The 25,510-nt window shown below is 41.5% G+C and overlaps 1 protein-coding gene across 4 annotated transcripts in view; it reads left to right on the top strand.

The window, feature by feature from the left end:
• LOC124175326 (transcription factor sox-2-like) overlaps positions 1-14,183 on the top strand; it is a 90,905-nt gene extending 76,722 nt beyond the window's left edge. For 3 of the 4 annotated variants that reach the window (XM_046555442.1, XM_046555441.1, XM_046555438.1), the window contains 3 exons: positions 9,837-10,014; positions 12,555-12,642; positions 12,964-14,183. In XM_046555442.1, coding sequence (XP_046411398.1) covers positions 9,908-10,014; positions 12,555-12,642; positions 12,964-13,686 — 918 coding nt within the window. In that variant the 5' untranslated portion in view covers positions 9,837-9,907 and the 3' untranslated portion in view covers positions 13,687-14,183. Of the gene's footprint in view, positions 1-5,182; positions 5,325-9,836; positions 10,015-12,554; positions 12,643-12,963 lie in introns of those variants that run through there. The other variant, XM_046555440.1, reaches the window with a different exon arrangement.
• Positions 14,184-25,510: the final 11,327 nt, after the last annotated feature.

Below are 25,510 nucleotides of genomic sequence, written 5' to 3'. Positions count from 1 at the left end.
GAACCGTCGCCGCCGACGACGACGACGACGACGTCTTGCCCCGTGCTGCACGCAATATCCGTATACCACCTACACGCGTGTAGTTCAGTCACGGGCGAAAAGAGATACGGCGAGGTTACATCCACATGGATAGCGGTCGTGCAACAACCGGACAACCGCGTTGACCAACCCTTTTACCGGTGTTCTTACGCCGCCGGGATATGGACCTCAATAACCGTGATGCTTTGGGAATAGACATCGATGACGGTATGGTAAAAGAAAAGAGTTATCGCCCTTTTTGTCAAGCTCTCGTCATGAAAAGTTGAGCAACTATTCCCAAGAGCCGCAGCTGGCTGATCGTTTCGTACACCCAAATGCGGATTAGTTTCAGGATACATTGTGTAAGTGGAAATGTGCCAATGAGAGAATTTAATGAACTCATGGTATTATCGTGACTTTGAAATTTGTGACACGATTGGTCAGACCTGAGCCAGTTGCAAACTGTCCTGTCAAAATTGATTTGGAGATTATCGCGCACTCGAGGATAGAGACATTTCCCATATGTAACTCGTTGAAAATACTGTATAGAGGATTCAACAAGTCGTACGGTGACTTATAACAATAGATATTCCCAGCCCTATCGACACCATGATTCTCACCTGCTGCCCGCAGGTGTACGTGGGTAGCTCCAATCTTTTGACGGTGTAACGTAGCTTGCTCCGTATATATTTACGGTACAAACACACGAATATGTGCGTTCGTATACTTTTGCATATCTATACATATATATTATATAATATATACACGATGTCCCTAGAATTTCTATCTACCACACTATCCATGCCGGGACGAAATGGCGACACACCTGTTGAGTGTCCGGACTTGTAGATAATTTTTCAAGCTGATTTCAAACCCATTCCGATCTTGTGGGTATCATCAGAAATGATGTTCAAAAAGTCAGCACCCCGAAGCTGTAGCGACGAATGTGATGACACCTGATTTGATCCGGTGAAAAACTTGTTATTACAATTGTCGCTTCTTGGTTGACTCCAAATTATAAAACTGATGGGAATCCAATTGCCAGGAAAGTCAAGATATCGACGATTGGTGACGGTCAGGGCACATTGAATTCAATATTGAAAAGCCACTTTTCCGTGTTGCAGGCTGGTCTCGGCAAAACAAATCTCGGGATTACGTTTGACGTAAAAAAATTCAGTGTAAATAAATAAATAAACGTCTATTATACCGACGATCGTATTTATTCTGTCCAGAGGGATGCGAAGGTTGGCAGTTACTTGTGCACGTATGCGCTTGCACTATCGAACAATTACTGTATATTATTCGATTGGAGTTGAGCGCAAAATCACATACTGGCGCCACGTGCGTCTGGTCTGGATGTTTACCAGCTCAGGGAGAGTAAATCCTCCGTTCCTCCCCTGGTGCCTCCTGCGCCGCCGACTCGCCATTAAGTCAATATTATTGTTCACTGGCTAAAAGTAAATTCGGTCATTCCTCAAGATAACAGTCGAGTGCCGATCGAGGATAAAGATATAATGGACCATTCCCGCATGCACGGTATGCCTATCCATGTTTATATTCATGTACACCCTCATCATCCGTAGCTACCAGATAGTAACGAATTTAACTCAACATCCGTCACGTATAGATTTCATTCTACCATACCCGTGGACCTAGGCTCGCAATTGATATTCCCGTCGCAACTGAACGTCAAAATTGGTGTCTCAATGCATTACTTATTGTATACACACACACACTTTGAAGCGAGGATGAGAATCAGGCCCTACGTGTCAAGACTGACGTGCCAGACGCGTTGGAGTTGCTTGGATCCATGGCTAGCGATTCCGTTGTCTCGAAGGTATGGAAAAAATGACCAAATAGAAATTCGTTTTCGGAAGCAAACGCGAAGAAATCTCTTTTTCGTTCTGAAATTACGCTTTTCGCTAACGATACAACCAATAGCTGTATCAATTTTCTACTGGGACACGGTTACAAAACCGAATCACAAATGGCTTTTGCGAGGGTTGCTTCACTGTCAGATTAACCATTTTTTTTTTACCGACGGCAAGCTAGCTGTCCGTAAACGCGTGCCGAACTCGATCAACTTTTCCCGAGGTATAAGGCCGTGCCCTGGTCGTTTTCGACGTGACGTATGCATCTCCAAATATCGAAGATCACCTATCTCCCATTATATACACTATTCTGAACAAAAATACACTGATACATTTTCCACTGAGGCAGAAATAAAGAAATGGTACGGGTTCTACGAAATCGCAATAGTAAATTCGTAGGATTCATGCCATTGCTTTAGTTCTGCGTCGAATGAAAATGAATTGCAGTGTTTTTGCTCAAAATTGTGTACAAAATGGGGCTGTCAGGCCCTTCTTCGCGTTTGAGATACGTAGGACTTTGATATTTGGCGACGTACATACCAACGTCGAAATCGACCAGGACCCCACAAGTCCTCCGGATAGTTGCTGGGTATCAGCTAACATGTGAGTTAGCATGTCCGTCGTCGGAATATCGCTCCGTTGTACGATTGAAAAAGTAACGTAGTAAGATTAAAGTATACGAGCGCCGAACATCGACACCCTGCTGCTGGTATACAAGAATTCGGAAGTGAGGTAGAGAAGCGTTTGACACCCTTTTCTCGGTTTTCTTCTAAAACCGACAATTTTCAGGATATAAAATTAAAACCGGGTGACTCTAGTGACAGATACACGTGTCCGGGCGTACATTTTCCATGGATCCTCACGCGTGAGCTCGTAAGTGATGAGCGCCCTGGGTCGTGCTACGTGGAGCCTCGGGGCTTTGATGTTTCCGCACAAAGGCCGCCTGCACGCCCGGCAGTGACCGTGGCACCGTATAGAGCGATGTACGCGCCTCGAGTTACACGCACACACGCACGCACGCACCAAGGGTGCGCGTATCCACGCGTATCCATTATGCGTATAACACGCGAGCGCATCCCTGACGCGTGTATATTCGTATGGGTATGCATATATTGTACCGCGATGTATGGACCACTGTACTCGCTAGCTCATTCATTCATCAAATTAGTTGTATAATTAGGCTCTCCGCATATATTACCCTATGCATATGCGTGCCTCCGTATAGCTAAGGCTAAAATGGCGATGCGCCTGCACGCGGTAGACCCTTGCACTTTGTCCTAGAATATCCATCTGCTCTGAATGTCTCTTACGCCTTCGTACAGAACACTGCCGCGGGACTAGATATATAATACGCTTTTACTTGTTTCTTGGTAAACGAGCCGAGGCGAAGATTTTTATTCGACTGTAGTAAAGGTATGCAATTTTTAGACACACGTTTACAGATTTAAATGACTTGCGAAAACGTCAACGGCTAGGTTCATCGATTTTTAGAATTGTCGGGGTTTTTTGCTCGTACTCTTTGCACTCTCGTATTCCTTGTACGCCATAAGTTCGGAAAGATTAGATTTTTTTTCTACTTTAATTGATCGATCTTAAACAATTTCAACGTCTGATATGCATAGACTGAAGAGAATTTTGTCCATTGTTGGTCAATCACATTTATATATATATAATTGTGTCGACGTTTTGGTATATTGCCAAATTGAAAAATTCAGGTTTTTTTTAAATCTTGTCGACACTTTTGCTGACGTATAATTTGATCTCAAAGGGTATAACATCTGGATTTTTGTTTTCAGTTTTTTTAATTAAAATTTTTTTTTTTTGACACGGTATATCTTAAACCAATACAAGAATACTAGGAAAAGTAAATTTTCTTGGTTCTAAATACTCGCAAGTTCAAAATTATCCTTCAAACATCTAAAAATTACACAGCATTAGATGACCCTGTTTACTTCAGCTCATCCCAAGCTATTTATTCTTTGTGATAATATATTCCCAGAATCGTTTAAAAGGGTTTCTCACTTATGCAATGAAAATTGACGGAGTAAAAAAGTCGGGGCCGAATAAAAGAAATACCCGACACCTGCAGGAATTTTGGTGCCAGGTAACAGCCGAAACCAGGATTGTGCGCCCACGCTGTCTTAGCGATCAACGCGTGCTGTGTACGTATGTGGACATGCAGGAGAGCCAGGACGATGAAGAGACTCCCACTCCCCTGCCCCCACCCCACTTGCCTCCGGAGAGGTGGTCCACAGGGTACAGCCGACCGCCTCCGCGATCTCTCATCTCCCATCTCCTGGTGGCAGTGTCTCTCAGTGCGCGAGGCCGATCCCCTCGCAGCTGCCAACCGCGTTCAATTTCGTCCTCCGAGTGCGAATTGCGATTAATATTTGGCGTTGATGGCTGTATCGGTAACTTGGTTATATTCACCATGAAAGGCTGGTAGAGGGTTGAAGCGAAAATTTATCGGAGGAATCGTTGATGCGAAATGGGCAGGATATCGGATAACGTATAAATTTTTCCATGTAAAAATATAATTTTATCGGTAAGACAAGGCGCGCAAGAGTCGCCGAGCGCAAGACGATTGCATTGGAGAATCTCGTTCGGTGATACGGTAACATGGATGCACGTGGGTAGGAGTACATCACTCATCTTTCAAATACATAGCTAACTGATTGTGAGTGGGAATTAATGAGCGAGTTAACAGATACTGAAGTAGAGGTTTGTGTGTGTGCGTGTGTGTATGTGTGTGTGTGCGAATCCTATGAACCGTTCGCGTTACATGCCGTTACGGGGATGATAATGACTCGCCCAGAATTAAACTCGTCGTTTCCGACGTATAGGAGGAAAATGAATGCTTAAATAACAGTAGAATTAAATAATCAGACGATTCTCGTCGCGTAGCCGATTGTTAAGTCTGAAACGCGCTTGCGCGCACGCTATAAGTGTATATATATGTGTGTGTATGTGCGATGTGCGTGGTTGTGCGTTACACAGGGTCTCAACTCATCTTCGCCAATTAAAACGGGATCCAGTAAATTTTATTCGGTATATTCGCATTGCCGGGAGTCAAGTATACAACCTTAATTCAGTTACCTACTAATTTCACCCCTGTATGGTCACAATGAGATCGTTCGATTTACATCGCGAACTATCATCGTGAACCGCGTAGAACGCCATTTTAAACTTGTACCTAGAAGCGGAAGCGAGACTGTCTCCATTGAGTTTAATTCTTCTGATCGACCCACCGATTAGTGTATAATATTCTTCATCCTTGGAGTTGGGTGCCGTCTCGCACCTATGCTGTGATCCAAAATTCAAACAAACCTAGTTGACGTTACACAACGCATCCTTTGCCGATGGAGGGAGAAGCTGCAGGACCATCCAGTGGTCAGAAGAACACGTTGGATGACGCGGTTGGAAAATTGCTACAAGGTATATTGACTGACGATTATGGGGGACCGATATGGGTTTACTTTGATACAATGGAAAAATTGCAGATTATTATTATTTTTTAAAGAGCTTGAACTTCTCAGACTACATACATGATCAAGATCAGTGATTTTTGGGAACGCTCAGGTCTGCTCAAACTCGTATTAGTTGACATACCATAAACATTGATGATTGTAGTTATAGAGGAACGATGATAAGACCATTTCTTTAGCTACGTAACTTATAGTCGCTGCAACGTTCCAAATTCATTTCTACCTACTGTGGGTGCAAGAATATTTTAACGTATACGATTAAGCAAGTCCCGAGGAAGCGTGAAATTTTCAATATATATAGTTCAATTTTTTGACTTCAATTGAGGTACCTTTGCCGCAGAATTTTTTATTCCCATATTATCGGATTATACGATAGAAGTTTATTTTCTGGAGAGCTGAAGGTCTCCTAAATATAAATCAGAATCACACGATGATCAACCTGGAAAATTACGACAATTAATACAGAGTACTTGTGTCTAAATTCAAACACGGTCCTTAGTTCATTCCTATGTTCACAAAACTATCATCAATTGTTAATCGACTTGATCAATTTACACTTAGAATTTATAGATTCAGCTTGAAAAGGGCTGAATCTTCACTCGAGATTTTTTTACTTGATTTTAAAAACGAGTTTTTTAGGAAGCACAACCTAATGACAACGTTAGACTCAAATCACGCCGGTCCTCTTGTTACAACGTATACGTATAATTGATACTCTTCACTGTAACTCACCCCTCGTTCGACGGTTGTTTCACATCTGTAAAATGGACATACGTAATTTCGTGTGCACGATGAACGTGTAATTCTTCATCCGTTTACATGCAATCGTTCAAAAGACTAACTACCTGACGACCGTGGCAAATCCATTCAGTTCACCCTTATCTTAGCGTGTAATTTCTCCCAGGGGCATGAATTTATAACTGACGCTGTACCGCAGCGCGTCATTTGATAATTGTGTATGGAAGGATTTTAGATGAAAGTTTTTCAGGCTATAAGTTGCCGATTTTTTGAACATCTCTCGTGGGATTTCTACTGTTTATTTTAGACCTAAATATAATTAAAATTCAAAAATGTTCGAGCATAAGTTGGCAATAATATGTCTAGAATAACACCAGCAAAGTTACTTTATCTCGACTGCCTCGGTATTACCCAAAAATAAAAATTTCATTCTCTGTCAGCTATCTCAAATTCAAACACAATCTACAGCGTTTGATGAATCCACAATTTTCTCCACCGTCAGATGATGGACGAGATTGAAGTTAGCAACGTTATCGTAACGAAATATTGGGGAAAACATCACTATTATCTTAATTTTGCAACGATTTTGGAGGAACTAAAATTTTGAAATATGAATGCGTTTTGTTCTATTACGATTTACTGAATTGCACACGATTCCGAAATCGCGAAACGACGATTTTTCCTTGGCACTAATCGTTACGATAACATTAAATTACTAACTAATTCAACACGACGACGATGGACCGTATGCTGAACTCGGACTTGAAGTAAATTCGCGCAGGTGTTACAGCGCGTCCATTCTTGAAGAAAATTATCTTCAACCAGCGTGTGAAGAGTACGCATAGCGCCAATTTTTGTGACTGCAGTTTTTTCTCCAATGCACCGACACGCGTGGGACGCCGGCTCGTGCATATGGCAAAGAAATGCAGTTTTAGAAGGAATTAACGTTATAATACCTACAGCGAAACGCGAGTAGCGTGATATATCTCCGGGCGCGCATCTTCATTGCGTCGTTTAGCAGTGGCATTTTAATTGGCGTTGAAAGGCCGGCCTGCACACGTCGCCAGCCATTGCTCTTCGCTCTCCATCGGGCAGCGCAGATTTACCCCGGTGATACGAACGACGTACGAGATGGCCGCCCGGGTCCGGGGATGATGCTGCCATGCCTCGCAGACGCTAGTTGGTACCGTTCGGGATACCCGGAGACTTTCAAGGCAGGTGCTGCGAGTCGAGCGCGACCAGGATCGCGGTACCGCGGCGCTAATTACGCGCGGACAGATTTAAATCTGACACATCTTGGCCTCGCTAGAAATTATGTCGTACCTACCTATATTTCGTATAACGCGAACGTTCGTTAATCTTTCGGCCCGACGGGCGTCGATGATACCGTTATTTTACGCGTCAAACCGCTCCGTGAACTCACGTCATCCTATTTCATCATTAACTTGCGTTATACACTTTTTTATAATAAACATTCGCCTCCCATATTTCACGTCGTCGCGTAACGCATTACCTATGCCTATACATTTACACCGTGATCGATGGATCTAGTTCTTTTCTCAAATTTGTCAAAGCAACGGGATTTTGCAATTTGAACAAAGTCGCGAGGGTAAAGTTATAGAAATAAGAAATAATCGTTATTCTCCAATCGGTAGTAATTATTGTTGGAGCAGTGTAGAAGTAAGCGTCGATCTTTATTGGATATTTTTTTACTCCTATTCTTATTTATTTATTTATTTTCATCGAGTAATGGGGTTGATATTGTTGTCAGGACTTCAACATCGTGGAGTTGAAAATATTTCCCAATTGGTAATTTTTGCAAATTCGTCGGATGAAAACAGTTACGGAAAAATTGGAAGAAATTCAAATGTTCTTTCACCGCTGCAGCAGTTTCTTTGATCAACTGACCATTGAATATTTCTATGGTTATAATGTATGGAAGTGCAGCCCGCTTACGCAAGTATAAAAATTGTGCATTACACCGTGCAGAGGGTGGATGGGTGTTTCTCGTGTGTACAGAGTGTACGTGAATGTACCTACACCATGTTAATTGGGCCAATGTCTATTTCGATAGTTCGAAACGGTTTAAGACAGTTTGAGAACGGATTTGGTTCTTTTATCGCTCCTTGGCTAAATATTTAAAGTTACATCAGGAAACAGAGGCTCCCTGTCTGCCAGACATCTCGTAAACTGCCGATTTATGGACGCCTTTCGTATAGAAGTCGGTGTATTTTTTTTCTCACCGATTTTTCAATACAGTTAAATCGTGAAAAATCTTTCATCTCCAAACTGTCAAACGTTATATATATATATGTATATATTTATATTTTGTATCACAAATGACGACTTAAAACCATCTACATATATCGATAAATACATATACATTACAGAGGCAAGAATAAATGTACAGACACCTATTGCTCGGCAATATTTTTTTAGCAACTAAAGAGAAAACAAACAAAATACTAATCGACTCGGTCTACTTTGGACTTCGGTGTAAAATTCTGAAAAATAGGTGGCCGAAAGTAGTCACATGCTATTAGAAATAAAACGGAACAGCGGACTTTTTTCTCCGTAGATAATTGCGCAATTCCGAACAAAGTCAGTAAATATCTGTTTTGTAACACTGGCTGAAAAGTTGAATAAAATAAATTAATTTTGTATCAACAAATATCATCGATCGATCAGGCACCATCGCTTAGTTTCCTTGACAAGATTGATTAATCGAGCTCTGCGTTTGCAATTTTCACCGGGGAGGGGTTTTTCAAGAATATTACCAATATAATAATTTCAGGTAACCCCTGGCAAATTTAGGTATATACAATATGCACATGTAACAACGCTTCGATATGATCTTTTTGCATCGCGTGACAGCGAGTAAAGTTATTCTCAACATTTCGGCAATCCTTTGGAGGATTTCCGCGTACGGGAACCCCGTCGAGGACCTCCTTTGATGAAAGAAAACCGACAGAGATGCCGCCTCGGCCATCCGTGACCCCGTGGTAATTAGCTACCGTGGCACGCTCCTCGGAGGGGTGGCCATGGGCCATGGTGACAGCCGGGGAACTTGCCGGAATACTAGGCGAGGAGAGCCTAATGATTCTTGGTGGGGCAATTAGGGGCGAGAAAACCACTTTGAAGTCATTTTCGGTATTACATGTCGCATGCAGCTTTGCCACGAGGATAGGTACGCACGACAAAACTTTCCCGAGGACGTGCGGTTAAAAAATTATCGCCACATTTCAAGGCCAACGATCGCTGCCATTCGATATCATCCGCCATTTCTGAAAAATTGTTGACAAAGCTCGCATCTGCGCTCCACCGCAGGGTGAGCAGATTATACATTATAAAAGCAGGTGTGCACGTACAAGCATATTAGTAACCGGTGTTATCTCGTTTCGCTCGCTGCGCTTCCGGATGATGATGCAATCGTAGACTAAGGGCGTAAAATCGACTATGTAAAGTCAGTATCACGTATGTGGAACAGGGTATGATTATATCTAACCTTATAGAACTGAGATTCTTTGGTAGACTCCGGATTTTTAATCTCGCAGTTCACGTTTTAATTAAAACTGTTTCCGTTAAGTTTGCTTTACTGGTCACTGTGATGTAAGAACGTTCTAGTCTTTGGTGTTTTTCAGAGAATTCAAAACTTGTACGATGTCTACGCGTATACTCTAGAGTATACGTGGAGAGCGAATGATAATGCTTGATTATATCGCAGGTTACGACTGGACGCTTTTACCAGTCACATCGAAAGCCAGTGGTCGCCGGGGTGGCCACATTAAAAGACCGATGAACGCTTTCATGGTGTGGGCTCAAGCAGCGAGAAGAAAGCTCTCCTATCAGTATCCGCATCTCCACAACTCGGAGCTGTCAAAGACCCTCGGAAAATTGTGGCGGTAAGAAAAATTTCGCAGTTTCCTAATTTTCGTTTCAACAATCTTGCAGGGCGCAGAGGCGAAATTTCAGTCGTCCACCTTTAACGTCATCTCATCTTTTACACTCAAACTTTTCTCCAACCGACAAGCGCGTGTATAATAAGATTGTATTTGTATAAAAAACGACGCGTGGGCGTCGGTTATTTTTCTTCGCTTTTTTATAATTTCTTCGGTACACACAGCGCGTTGTACAACTTTCCAATAAAATCTCCGTTGAAATTTGGTAACTTTCATGCGCGTCAAGCCCGCCGGCTCACTTGAGGTACACAAGCGGAACGGTATGATGTTATAAGTGCTCCAAGTATCTCAACGGGTCGAGAGGCGGCTTCTCCGATTCCAGTGGAAGTTATTCTCGTAACGCTTGACAATGGGGTTTCGTAGCGATGGGGGGCCGCGCTGTTTGTACCAGTTGTACCCGTTCTTTTCGCAGAACTTCACCGCGGACGCTTCATCCGGAAACCTGAGGGGCGCCAACGAAGCTTCTGGATCGGACCTGAAGAATTTCGGAGCAAGTTTCAAGCTCATCTTTACACACTCGAAAACTCAATAATTATTGGATATAATGGGACGTTTGCACCGCAATTTCGGTTGCTAGGTCGATGCATAGTCTATGAATCAGATGGTCTAACTATTGATGTATCCATTTTAGCGCACCTATAGACCAGCCTGTGGTTATTTGGCACTGTTTACTCTTTACCGCTGCTCAGCTGCTTATCCAGACTACAATTCGTTTTACACGATACGATATACTTTGTACAAACAATTTTTAAATCATTTCAACTCACGAGCTTGTCCAGCCCATGAGTGGATTCATCCAATTCTTTCCCGGTTCCCAAGATGCTTCCCAGTGGTAAGTGTGTGCGGTTCCAGACATGGTCGCGTACTTTACCGAACAACGAATGTAGAGTGCCTTTGAACATTTGAGCCCATCCGGAACCCCGTTAGTTGTTGCCGCGCATTCCTGCGCAATGGAGGAAGGAAACTGAATCTTCGTTTACAGGTCAACAATGGTTTGTACATTCGATGCCTTTGCAATTCTGGGACTCAAAGTGCGTCGTGAAGCGGAGGGTGAATGTGCATTTCCGGAAAACATTGTACACGCGGTGTAAATGTTTCCATTGCCGTACGTATCACAAAAATTGAATGTATGCAAGTCGGAGTGCTAGCGCTCTTACACACTAACTACACAAGTGGGTCTTATTCTACTTTGCTATATCTCATTATAGTGAGTCACCGGACTCTTGTGTGTCGTGAACCTTCTGGCAACTTATCCTGGTCCCATGTGCTCAGGGAAAAATTACTGTTTTATACACCTACGATAAACGTACGGTAAATTCGGTGTTCGTTATACTGAAAATCCTTAGGTGACTCCACCGAACCTGGAACTTTTTATTACAGAGTTGATTGTTGAATTTTAATTTTCCCGTAAAAATTTTTCCTATGCGTATGCAGCATGACCTTATCAAAATGTATGGTTCACGTTGATACAGACTGGATGAGAGACGGGAGAGACTGCCTGAATCACTCACGGGATACTCAACGTCAATTCTAATGTTGCCGGATGATCTTTCGAGTGCCTCGAGCTTTTCGCAATCTGCTGTGGCCCACTCTGGATCTAGCATAGGTGCTTCGTTGACACACAATGCCTCGTCGATACTTGAACCCTGGCGTACTGCACCAATGTTGTCAATGGGGAAGCCAGTCAGACGCCATGCGGGACCAAACTTTTGGCGATACAACGTTTTGAAGATTTAAAGACTAATTATCATGTGAACTCCGGTAGCCAAAAAAACTGTCGAATCACACAAAGTAGAGTTTCATTTGACTTTTAGAATAGCACTTGACGTTCGCATACCTTGTCGATTAAACTATTGATTTTCAAGCAGCCGAGCGGATAATTAACGGCACGTCGATGCCACCGTAGAATATTCATTGAAGTATTTATGGGGATTCTGGAAATCACGGTGCAGATGACGGCAGTAGACTGTTGGGTAAAAAATTTGAAATCTGAGGTATAGATCGTATAGATCATTCAAACATCTGTCTTTCATACGTTGCGGTGTGTACAGTTTCCATACCAACGAACATCGATTCCGAATACCGCGCGCTGTTTGGTGTACCCTTCGACGATGAATATATTCATGTCATTCATCTCTAACATCACTTAATATACTTCGTTTTCGAAAGATCAATATGAATTATTGGAATGAATTTTTATCACGTCGTTATATGCCCAATATTTCCAACGTCTAAAGTGAAGTCTGCAAATAATTTTTAAATCCAAATCTGCGTGGATAAATTATTTTTAGAATCATAATTTGTGTTCTGTGACACCAGTGAGTCTCTTACCCTAGCCTTCGCAGCTCATCTGCTATTCGATAACGCTAAGATCTTACAGTATTGAAATAATATCCAATCACTTGTTTATCATAAATGCTTAGGTGTTCTTTACAGTGGTAATATTTCGTAATTATTTTTTTTTTCTTGTTTTTTGTTCAAAGAATCTTGAGTGACAGAGACAAACAACCGTTCGTCGAAGAAGCGCAAAGACTACGAAGCGCTCACAAGAAACAGCATCCTGAGTACAAGGTACATGATACAAGTATTATTTAAATTTACACACACGTGCATCACATATAGATACGCGGGTACAGTATAACGAGTAAAAGTCGCATGTAACATTCCGCATTCAATTTCTCGTCTCGATTACAGATTTTATTATTATACGTTTGATGCATCGTGTGCTGAGATATCACTTTCATTTTGCTTACCAATTACGTCCCGTTCTCTCTTCCACCTATCGAATCATGAACCGGTCCAATCCCGAATCTAGTGACTCCACACTGTTCTACCAGTCATAGTCGAAAAGTATAACGGTGTAACAATACGCGAATCAATTACTTGTTTCAGTATCAGCCGAGGCGAAGAAAGCAAAAATTGGCCGAGCAGGCCGGCATGGTGATTGCGCAATGCATCGTCCCAACCACAACGAGCTTCGACTCACCGACTGGATCGACGGGAGACTGCGCCTATGGACGGCTGTTGTATCACGAAGCCGGCAAGGCTTACGACCTACCGACGTCGTACTACGCGGCTAATCCGTCGAGGACATACGGAGATCCATCAATGGTGCCATCCAACCTACCGCCACCAGTAAAGTTCCCGCAGCGACCCGACCACGATAAGGTATACGCCGAGAAGCAAGCCTACGACGGTCAGACGCAGCCCCCAAAGTACGAACTACCAAAAACACACTCTGATTCCAAGCGTCAGGACCTGTTGCACGCTAGGTATCTCCATCATCATCATCACCATCACCATCATCGTCACGAAGAAAACGGCGGTGTGCCAAAGTTCGTTGAGCCACAGCCGAGAGCCTACGATCTACCGAAAATTACGGACGCGATGAAGACGTACCCAGAGAACTTGAAGTACCCCCATGACTCCAGCGCGGCGATGAAGCCGTCTTACACGTGTTTCCACAGCGATTACCACACCCTCGAAGGTTACGCCGCCGCTCACAGCGACGGTGATCATCAGCCTCAAGGCGTTCCTCCAGGGCACTCCTTTTACCCCTACGTAACAGCCGCGACCTCGATTGCGCAGCCCCCTTATTACATGGGCCCCCGATAACTGTACCCGGGTGATCGACAAGTCACTTCATCTTGCATTTGAATTCGAGTTTTTACGAAGAGTTCAATCTCGTAGCAAAGGAATATATGCCGTTTTCGAATATTGAAATGTCACTGTTACGTTAGGATGTAAATCCCACTTCATCGCAAAGTGTCACTGGAGCTCAAATCGTGATCTGGCAATCCGATTTATTAGACTTCATAATATAAAATAAGTTTTAGAACTTTTGGAGAAATGTTTAAGCCAGGGCTAATTAATGAGCATAAAACTTTTATTGTTTATAAAACTCACACCTGTCAAAAAATGAAATAATTCCCAGCACGATATACCACTCCTTTCGAACGTTTGACATTACGTTTACGCACTTATGATTGCGAAAGTAATGTCTAGATATTGTGTACGGATGTATTATTTTCCGATGTAGAATTGAATCCCATTGTCAAGTTTTGGGTCGGGAAGATGAAAATAAACTCATTCGCCTTTGGCTAAAATAAGAACCGCATGCCGTGTCAAACCATTATTTTTGGTGCGTCACGTCTTCGTAGGAAATATATGTGGCGTAACATCGTAGATAAGGTAAGGTGAATGATGCCTGCAAATGTGATGTTCTTTTATAAGATTTACTTCATCTGTAGAACTAAAATACATCGGGATAGGGCAAAATTATGTAGTGCGAAGAATCCTTACCTGAGCAAGCATCTGTAGCGACTTTTTTACCGCATCTTACGAACACGATTTCAACACAGGTATGATCCAATAAACTAAAATCTAGTACCTAAGTGCCTGATTGCTTGAAAGGACATGCGATTACTTGCTTACATGCAACTTCCAGGTAGAAGATCTTGGATTTTGTGGGATGAGTAATTGCGAGCAGACAAAGAAAATAACACGATATGTTCCGTTTTTCGATTGTCACTTCTAATCCATTGCTGGTAATCAATTCATCTCGCGAAATTAGGTCGATGAATTGTGGAGAAGGATTGATTCTAGCATGACTAGGAATAGGTCAAAATACGACTGAAAAAAATTCCTACGTTATGCATACTTGCCACGAAAATGAGGATTAGATTATCGAAGGAACAACAGCTGAGTAAAAGAAGAAAATATGAATAAATTCAATTTTTTTTTTAACTTTAAGTTTTGATCCGTTATTCACAGCAAGTTGAGATTGTACGCAATGTATTTCTTTGACAAAATTACGTCGCCGTGGTGTAACAAATAATTGGTTCAAAGCATTGTTCAAAATCGACGAACTTTCGAGTAAAAAAATACAAAGAAGTTGCTTTCTTATGTCGAAAAAATTTTTCGCTTCAGAATCGATATGTTTGACCCATTCTAGTCTGATTTGAATCTCAAAAACGCAAGAAAGACTTCATAGAAAGCAAAGGACCAGCACCAAAAAAATGACGAAGGAAATCGTTTGATCTTCGTTTATAACTCTTGATCCCTTGATCACAATGGATTTGGAGCGCGCCAGTGGATTCCTTCTGTAAAATGACGTCGCTATAGTGCTTCAAAGAATTGATTCCAGCATTATTCAAAAGCGTTAAAATTTTGAACAAAAATACAGAGAGGTAAGCCTTGCTTTGTTTTAACCATAATATTTTTCATCTCAGAATCATTTTCTACGACATTTTTAAGACTAATTGGACCCAAAGTAATACGAAATAGACAACTAAGAGAGGAAAGTACCAGGAGCAAAGAAATTGCCTAGGAGAAGGGCGAGAAAAACAATTGAAATGGTGTAGGACCAGCAGCTGACAAAATACGAAAAACATTCGGGGAAATTTATTTATTAATCGATTTTTTAATACAGATTACATGAAATGGTAACAATATAATATCATTCACACCGTATCCTGCAGAGATACATTGCACCTGTATGTAGGTCAGAACTTAAACTATACTTACATACTACACAAATAACCGTCTCATGTACCAGTTATCAGATTCTACTTAAGGTGGTTCTTCCGCACAGGGACTTATTACGTGGGTGCCCACCATGAGCCCAATGTCAAATTAAGAATTTACGCATAATTGTCATTAAATCGATACGAATATGAAGTATAAATTTGTTATGAATAATATTGTACTCAGTATTCATGAATTAGACAAACAAAACCTGTGATTCAAAAATGGTCTTGTTTTATGCGTTGATATGTTCCTGGGATGTGAGAAATGTGGCAGCGTTACCATTTTCTTTCTCCGACTAAACACCTGATCTGTCTCTGTTTAGTTTGTATGCGTTGTTCACGTCGTGAAAATTGTATTTTTGGTAGAAGTAATATTGTATTTAACATGGAAAAAAACATGTTATTTTATCCTGAAGGCCATTCAATAAGTACGTTTGCTCCCTCCCCCACGACACGAAATCTCATGACACTGCCATCCTTCCCTATGCACGTCTCATAAAGCTAATAGGTTGACTGAGGAATATAAAGACAGTTACTCTAATGGACTTTGGTGTGACAACCGAGAACCGTCGTGCGCTTACGCCCCCTGAGATGTTCCAACGGTAGAGTTGAGAGCTTATTGCAGAACATCAGAGAGTCACCGATTTCGACATGATGCTGGCTGCATTCACCTTCCGAGTAACACAGTCTTCGCAATGGTAAGTCCAAGACAGTACTTAGCCTGTGTCTACATAACGAATTGTCGGCGATACAAGGAATTAATAATGAGAATAAATTTCTTCCAAAATTCGTAGCAAAACAGTGATCTAATTAAATTACAGGTACCCGAGAGAGGAATGTATACATAGATCATAAATAATAATAGATCAGATGTAATAATTATGCAGAGATCAAAAAGTATATACGTATATGCGGTCCATGTACGATATTAATACATACGATCCATTTACGATTAATACGTGATGAATACTATAAATTTTATAATTTTCCAGGAGACAAACTAGATTATCTCCAATAATCGGCTATAATATGAAATAAGAAGAATTATTCATTTCGAAATGGGATTCTATTCGACACGCGCTCGATGTATTCTATAACATTAATATTGATGATTATTCCAACAACTTTTCATTTGCTCTCGCGATCTTGAATTTTCGTTAGCATGGAATCGAAACGCTGTTTTAGCTAGTCGCAAGTGAAGTATCTACGTTGAGTAGAGGAGCAGAATTGTTTTTCGAGAAGTGTACGTATGGAAAAAAAATTCAGAGTAACTTAATACATCACGGATGCGCTGATTTTGATTGAAATGAAATGGATGCTCCGTATGTGAGACAGTCTTTAACGCAGTGTCGTGATTTGAAGACCCAAAAAGGTGATTGTCGGCGACTGTCTCAGAACAGCAGCGTTATTAACTGACTCGTTAACTGAAGAATATATCTTTAGTCAACAAAATTTTTTTTCTCTTGACGTCATCGATCTATATAGACGAAAATCAGCTAGCCGAATTCTTCAGTCTGGAAACAACCGCGCAGTAGAGCGGGCGCATGAAAATCGAGCTCCGGAAATTTCGAGTACCGGGTTCTCAACCTCCTGGATCCTGCGATTCGGGTCCGCTTTCTGGTGCAACTCGCGCTCCGTGGTTTCTGCGCTCCAGGCTCACTACCTGGTGAAACTTGACTTCAGGGACAAGCGCTCCGTGGTTCCTGCGCTCCAGGTCCACTACTTCGTGAAACTCGACTTCCAGGACAAGCACTCCGTAGTTCTGGGTGTTCAGGTTTTTGATCTGGTGACTTTTGACCTAGCGCTCCGTAGTTTCTATGCTCCAGGTCCACTACCTGGTGAAGCTCGACTTCCAGAACGAGCGTTCCGTAGTTTCTGCGCTCCAGGTCCGCTACCTGGTGAAACTTGACTTCAGGGAGAGGACGAGGAGGACAAGGAGAACAAGGTGCACGAGGAGGACGAGGACTTCTGCACGGTAGGAGTAACATTTTCATAATATTTAATGGCAATTGTAATTAAATTTTATCTGAAGTTTTTCAAACTTGTCATGTTTACAATAAATTATTTCAATTCGCGCAAGCCCAAATTCAGTAGCCATCAATGCGCTAATAAAATTTCTATAATTTTTTGTAATTTTCTCATAATCTTCTTTGTAAAATGAGTCGATAAAAAAATTACATTAATGCTTAAGCAATATTTTTGATGTGTTCTGATACTGAAATTATTTATTAGGATTCGAGGTGATTAGCGGTGGTCGTTGGAGACGGTTTGCGGTGGTTGGATCTGGTCGGAGGTGGTTAGGGGTGATCAAGGTGGACGAGGAAGAGAACGAGAAAGACGAGGAGAGCAGCGTGGACGAGGAGCACAAGGATTTGTACTCAGTGAGTTTAATATTTTTATAATATTAATGGCAATTGTAATTACATTTCATCTAAAATTTTTCAAACTTGTCATGTTTACAACATATTATTTCAATTCATTCTTCGCGCAAGCACAAATTCAGTAGCCATAAATGCGCTGATAACATTTATTATATTATTAATTCATTATTTAATTACACTAATCCTTATACAATATTTTTGATGTGTTCTTATGCTGAAAATATTTATTACTATTCAAGGTATAACCCGAGGTGGTCATCGGTGGTCGTTGGAGGTGGTCGTTGGAAGTGGTCGGAGGTGGTTGCGGGTAATCGAGGTGTACGACGAGGACGACAACAACTTGTGCACTGCACGGAGAAAAAACCGGGTTCAGAATACCGTAATGAATGTAACTTTTACTGAAGTCGCTGGTGCGTATATGGACAGAATGCCTGTACGGTAATTCCTATTTTATTTGTCTGGTAAGGCTCGAAACTCAAATTTTGGTTCTCAAAACCAATCCCGAGCATCAACATTACAAAAACGCATGTTATATTTACTCTGTCCAGACAGCTTATTTACTAGTCGATGCTGTAAGTGTTACGACAGAACAACGATAAATCTATTAGTCAATGCTTAAATTGCTACGACATAACAACGATAAATTTACAAGACCATAAAGTTGAAATTACTGCCCCAATGTGGTTCATTGAACCAGCTGTTATTGTTGGAATAACCAAACTGTACAGTATCCTTATTGAGCTGAAGGAATAATCCATGCACTGGTTACCAGTGTCTATAGTTCAGAGTACCGATCGGTGCAATCGTAGCTAAAATATTGTTTTGTTTGTTGTACTAAACTTTTTGGTAAAATTAACAGTACAGGCATTCTATCCATATACAGACTTGCCAGTCTGGTGAAATCTACCAGAAGTTCAGTAAATTTAACATGCAATATATAGTTATAGAAATAATAAGTCTGTAATTATAATGTTTGTCCGTTTATTCAACATTCCTTCAATTTACATTAGACATGAACATTGGGCAGGTACATATAACAATTGCAAGAAATTACAAGGCGCAACGTGTAGTTCCGTAAGTCTCTTAGACTGTTTTATAAGTAACAAACTACACGGACGTGAGTCGGCTAACATTTTAGAAGAAATGAGACTTGGATGTATATCCATACCTGGATTTTCAATTATTTCGTAGCCCCAAAAATGACGATCGAATCGACAAGATGGCAAAATATTAACTAAAAAGCAGGGGTTGTCTCCGAACATAAAAATATCTGTTACTTTACCAAAAACCGGATGAACTGTGGTTTTCTCCAGAATCAATATCGAACCTACCAAATATCTCCGGCTGTTTTATTTCATCAAATTTTAGGATTTCTGCATTCATAGGGGGGTCGCCATGTGAAGTAGTGTTGGGTTGATGTGGGACGATATACTGATCTATATATCGGAAAATTGTATACATATACATTGTATATATATACATATATATATATTGTATAGAAACTGAGGCCAATAAACAAAAATACTGATTATATACGAATAAAAGTGAATGAACAAAAGTACTTACCATTCCCCAGCTCTACCAATGAAGAAAGGGAAGAAAAGTAGCCTGGTACTAAGTTTTGGTCTTGATCCAAGCTTTGGATAGACAGATTATTCCTGTTTGTTCAACACTGCACGCCACTGACGTAAGGAGCCATGATGCCTCAAGTTTGATTTGCTTTTTTAGAACTGATAGACGGTTACAAACATAACTGTGCCAGAAACTAAATTTACTGTTTACCGATCCACGCACTTCGGTAATTTTCCCTCCAAAACACGTCTTACAAGCGGAGACTAGTAAATACCTAGGAGTAGGAATGGGAGTAGGAGTAGGATCTCGAGTGGGAACAAGAGTAGAAGGAGAGGCAGGGGTAGGGTAGGGTGGGGTAGGGTAGGGAAATTAGGTGGTAGGTTGGGTGCTGGGTAGGTTAGGTTAGGTTGCCTGTTGAAAAATGTCGAACACACAGGTTCTGGTTTTTTGGCTGTGACTTTTGATCCGCTGCTCGCAGCGTATCGGGACTGCGCTTCACCGATTTGTCTCGCAAAGTTAAGGTGGAGTAGTGCCAGAATGAATTTATTCCAGAACTTCGAAAAATCGCGATCATTTTCCCCGAAAATCCGAAGGGGTTAGCGTTACTTATTTTTTCGTTTTTAAAGCCAAAAAATTTATGGTCTCAGATTCGACTTGTATGACCCTTTTCTAACTAATTGGATCCCCAGGGACTCAGGAACCGCAGCGAAAGAGCGTGAGATCGACAGGAGAGAAATGGCGAGCGAAAAAGCACCTGCTGAAAAATGTCGAAAATTCAGGTTTTCGTTTTTTGGCTGTAACTTTCGATGCGTTGATCGCAGCGTATTGGGACTGCGCCCAATCGATTTCTCTCGCAAGATTACGTCGTAGTAGTGCCTAAAAGAATTGATTTCAGCACTTTTCAGAATCGCGAAAATTTTCGCCAAAAATACAAAGGGGTTAACCTTCCTTTTTTTTTTACCAAAAAATTTTTCGTCTCAGAATTGATTCGTATGACTCTTTCCCGACCAATTGGACCCCAAGGAACTCAGAAAACGCAGCGAAAAGAGCGTGAGATCGACAGGAGAGAAATGGCGAGCGAAAAAGCACCTGCTGAAAAATGTCGAAAATTCAGGTTTTCGTTTTTTGGCTGTAACTTTCGATGCGTTGATCGCAGCGTATTGGGACTGCGCCCAATCGATTTCTCTTGCAAAATTACGTCGGAATAGTGCCTAAAAGAATTGATTTCAGCACTTTTCAGAATCGCGAAAATTTTCGCCAAAAATACAAAGGGGTTAACCTTCCTTTTTTTTTTACCAAAAAATTTTTCGTCTCAGAATTGATTCGTATGACTCTTTCCCGACCAATTGGACCCCAAGGAACTCAGAAAACGCAGCGAAAAGAGCGTGAGATCGACAGGAGAGAAATGGCGAGCGAAAAAGCACCTGCTGAAAAATGTCGAAAATTCAGGTTTTCGTTTTTTGGCTGTAACTTTCGATGCGTTGATCGCAGCGTATTGGGACTGCGCCCAAACGATTTCTCTCGCAAGATTACGTCGGAATGGTGCCAGAAAGAATTGATTCCGGCACTTTTCAAAATCGCGAAAATTTTAGCCAAAAATACAAAGGGGTTAACCTTCCTTTTTTTTTTACCAAAAAATTTTTCGTCTCAGAATTGATTCGTATGACTCTTTCCCGACCAATTGGACCCCAAGGAACTCAGAAAACGCAGCGAAAAGAGCGTGAGATCGACAGGAGAGAAATGGCGAGCGAAAAAGCACCTGCTGAAAAATGTCGAAAATTCAGGTTTTCGTTTTTTGGCTGTAACTTTCGATGCGTTGATCGCAGCGTATTGGGACTGCGCCCAAACGATTTCTCTCGCAAAATTACGTCGGAATGGTGCCAGAAAGAATTGATTCCGGCACTTTTCAAAATCGCGAAAATTTTAGCCAAAAATACAATGGGGTTAACCTTCCTTTTTTTTTTACCAAAAAATTTTTCGTCTCAGAATTGATTCGTATGACTCTTTCCCGACCAATTGGACCCCAAGGAACTCAGAAAACGCAGCGAAAAGAGCGTGAGATCGACAGGAGAGAAATGGCGAGCGAAAAAGCACCAGCTGAAAAATGTCGAAAATTCAGGTTTTCGTTTTTTGGCTGTAACTTTCGATGCGTTGATCGCAGCGTATTGGGACTGCGCCCAATCGATTTCTCTCGCAAAATTACGTCGGAATAGTGCCTAAAAGAATTGATTTCAGCACTTTTCAGAATCGCGAAAATTTTCGCCAAAATTACAAAGGGGTTAACCTTCCTTTTTTTTTTACCAAAAAATTTTTCGTCTCAGAATTGATTCGTATGACTCTTTCCCGACCAATTGGACCCCAAGGAACTCAGAAAACGCAGCGAAAAGAGCGTGAGATCGACAGGAGAGAAATGGCGAGCGAAAAAGCACCTGCTGAAAAATGTCGAAAATTCAGGTTTTCGTTTTTTGGCTGTAACTTTCGATGCGTTGATCGCAGCGTATTGGGACTGCGCCCAAACGATTTCTCTCGCAAAATTACGTCGGAATGGTGCCAGAAAGAATTGATTCCGGCACTTTTCAAAATCGCGAAAATTTTAGCCAAAAATACAAAGGGGTTAACCTTCCTTTTTTTTTTACCAAAAAATTTTTCGTCTCAGAATTGATTCGTATGACTCTTTCCCGACCAATTGGACCCCAAGGAACTCAGAAAACGCAGCGAAAAGAGCGTGAGATCGACAGGAGAGAAATGGCGAGCGAAAAAGCACCTGCTGAAAAATGTCGAAAATTCAGGTTTTCGTTTTTTGGCTGTAACTTTCGATGCGTTGATCGCAGCGTATTGGGACTGCGCCCAATCGATTTCTCTCGCAAAATTACGTCGGAATAGTGCCTAAAAGAATAGATTTCAGCACTTTTCAGAATCGCGAAAATTTTCGCCAAAAATACAAAGGGGTTAACCTTCCTTTTTTTTTACCAAAAAATTTTTCGTCTCAGAATTGATTCGTATGACTCTTTCCCGACCAATTGGACCCCAAGGAACTCAGAAAACGCAGCGAAAAGAGCGTGAGATCGACAGGAGAGAAATGGCGAGCGAAAAAGCACCTGCTGAAAAATGTCGAAAATTCAGGTTTTCGTTTTTTGGCTGTAACTTTCGATGCGTTGATCGCAGCGTATTGGGACTGCGCCCAATCGATTTCTCTCGCAAAATTACGTCGGAATGGTGCCTAAAAGAATTGATTTCAGCACTTTTCAGAATCGCGAAAATTTTCGCCAAAAATACAAAGGGGTTAACCTTCCTTTTTTTTTTACCAAAAAATTTTTCTTCTCAGAATTGATTCGTATGACCCTTTACCGACCAATTGGACCCCAAGGAACTAAGAAAACGCAGCGAAAAGAGCGTGAGATCGACAGGAGAGAAATGGCGAGCGAAAAAGCACCTGCTGAAAAATGTCGAAAATTCAGGTTTTCGTTTTTTGGCTGTAACTTTCGATGCGTTGATCGCAGCGTATTGGGACTGCGCCCAATCGATTTCTCTCGCAAAATTACGTCGGAATAGTGCCTAAAAGAATTGATTTCAGCACTTTTCAGAATCGCGAAAATTTTCGCCAAAATTACAAAGGGGTTAACCTTCCTTTTTTTTTTACCAAAAAATTTTTCGTCTCAGAATTGATTCGTATGACTCTTTCCCGACCAATTGGACCCCAAGGAACTCAGAAAACGCAGCGAAAAGAGCGTGAGATCGACAGGAGAGAAATGGCGAGCGAAAAAGCACCTGCTGAAAAATGTCGAAAATTCAGGTTTTCGTTTTTTGGCTGTAACTTTCGATGCGTTGATCGCAGCGTATTGGGACTGCGCCCAATCGATTTCTCTCGCAAAATTACGTCGGAATAGTGCCTAAAAGAATTGATTTCAGCACTTTTCAGAATCGCGAAAATTTTCGCCAAAAATACAAAGGGGTTAACCTTCCTTTTTTTTTTACCAAAAAATTTTTCGTCTCAGAATTGATTCGTATGACTCTTTCCCGACCAATTGGACCCCAAGGAACTCAGAAAACGCAGCGAAAAGAGCGTGAGATCGACAGGAGAGAAATGGCGAGCGAAAAAGCACCTGCTGAAAAATGTCGAAAATTCAGGTTTTCGTTTTTTGGCTGTAACTTTCGATGCGTTGATCGCAGCGTATTGGGACTGCGCCCAATCGATTTCTCTCGCAAAATTACGTCGGAATAGTGCCTAAAAGAATTGATTTCAGCACTTTTCAGAATCGCGAAAATTTTCGCCATAATTACAAAGGGGTTAACCTTCCTTTTTTTTTTACCAAAAAATTATTCGTCTCAGAATTGATTCGTATGACTCTTTCCCGAACAATCGGACCTCAAGGAACTCAGAAAACGCAGCGAAAAGAGCGTGAGATCGACAGGAGAGAAATGGCGAGCGAAAAAGCACCTGCTGAAAAATGTCGAAAATTCAGGTTTTCGTTTTTTGGCTGTAACTTTCGATGCGTTGATCGCAGCGTATTGGGACTGCGCCCAATCGATTTCTCTCGCAAAATTACGTCGGAATAGTGCCTAAAAGAATTGATTTCAGCACTTTTCAGAATCGCGAAAATTTTCGCCAAAATTACAAAGGGGTTAACCTTCCTTTTTTTTTTACCAAAAAATTTTTCGTCTCAGAATTGATTCGTATGACTCTTTCCCGACCAATTGGACCCCAAGGAACTCAGAAAACGCAGCGAAAAGAGCGTGAGATCGACAGGAGAGAAATGGCGAGCGAAAAAGCACCTGCTGAAAAATGTCGAAACTTCAGGTTTTCGTTTTTTGGCTGTAACTTTCGATGCGTTGATCGCAGCGTATTGGGACTGCGCCCAATCGATTTCTCTCGCAAAATTACGTCGGAATAGTGCCTAAAAGAATTGATTTCAGCACTTTTCAGAATCGCGAAAATTTTCGCCAAAATTACAAAGGGGTTAACCTTCCTTTTTTTTTTACCAAAAAATTTTTCGTCTCAGAATTGATTCGTATGACTCTTTCCCGACCAATTGGACCCCAAGGAACTCAGAAAACGCAGCGAAAAGAGCGTGAGATCGACAGGAGAGAAATGGCGAGCGAAAAAGCACCTGCTGAAAAATGTCGAAACTTCAGGTTTTCATTTTTTGGCTGTAACTTTCGATGCGTTGATCGCAGCGTATTGGGACTGCGCCCAATCGATTTCTCTCGCAAAATTACGTCGGAATAGTGCCTAAAAGAATTGATTTCAGCACTTTTCAGAATCGCGAAAATTTTCGCCAAAAATACAAAGGGGTTAACCTTCCTTTTTTTTTTACCAAAAAATTTTTCGTCTCAGAATTGATTCGTATGACTCTTTCCCGACCAATTGGACCCCAAGGAACTCAGAAAACGCAGCGAAAAGAGCGTGAGATCGACAGGAGAGAAATGGCGAGCGAAAAAGCACCTGCTGAAAAATGTCGAAAATTCAGGTTTTCGTTTTTTGGCTGTAACTTTCGATGCGTTGATCGCAGCGTATTGGGACTGCGCCCAATCGATTTCTCTCGCAAAATTACGTCGGAATAGTGCCTAAAAGAATTGATTTCAGCACTTTTCAGAATCGCGAAAATTTTCGCCAAAAATACAAAGGGGTTAACCTTCCTTTTTTTTTTACCAAAAAATTTTTCGTCTCAGAATTGATTCGTATGACTCTTTCCCGACCAATTGGACCCCAAGGAACTCAGAAAACGCAGCGAAAAGAGCGTGAGATCGACAGGAGAGAAATGGCGAGCGAAAAAGCACCTGCTGAAAAATGTCGAAAATTCAGGTTTTCGTTTTTTGGCTGTAACTTTCGATGCGTTGATCGCAGCGTATTGGGACTGCGCCCAATCGATTTCTCTCGCAAAATTACGTCGGAATAGTGCCTAAAAGAATTGATTTCAGCACTTTTCAGAATCGCGAAAATTTTCGCCAAAAATACAA

The sequence above is a fragment of the Neodiprion fabricii genome, chromosome 2 (genome assembly GCF_021155785.1).
Source record: "Neodiprion fabricii isolate iyNeoFabr1 chromosome 2, iyNeoFabr1.1, whole genome shotgun sequence".
Taxonomy (NCBI): domain Eukaryota; kingdom Metazoa; phylum Arthropoda; class Insecta; order Hymenoptera; family Diprionidae; genus Neodiprion; species Neodiprion fabricii.
This window is presented reverse-complemented; position numbering and strand designations above follow the sequence as displayed.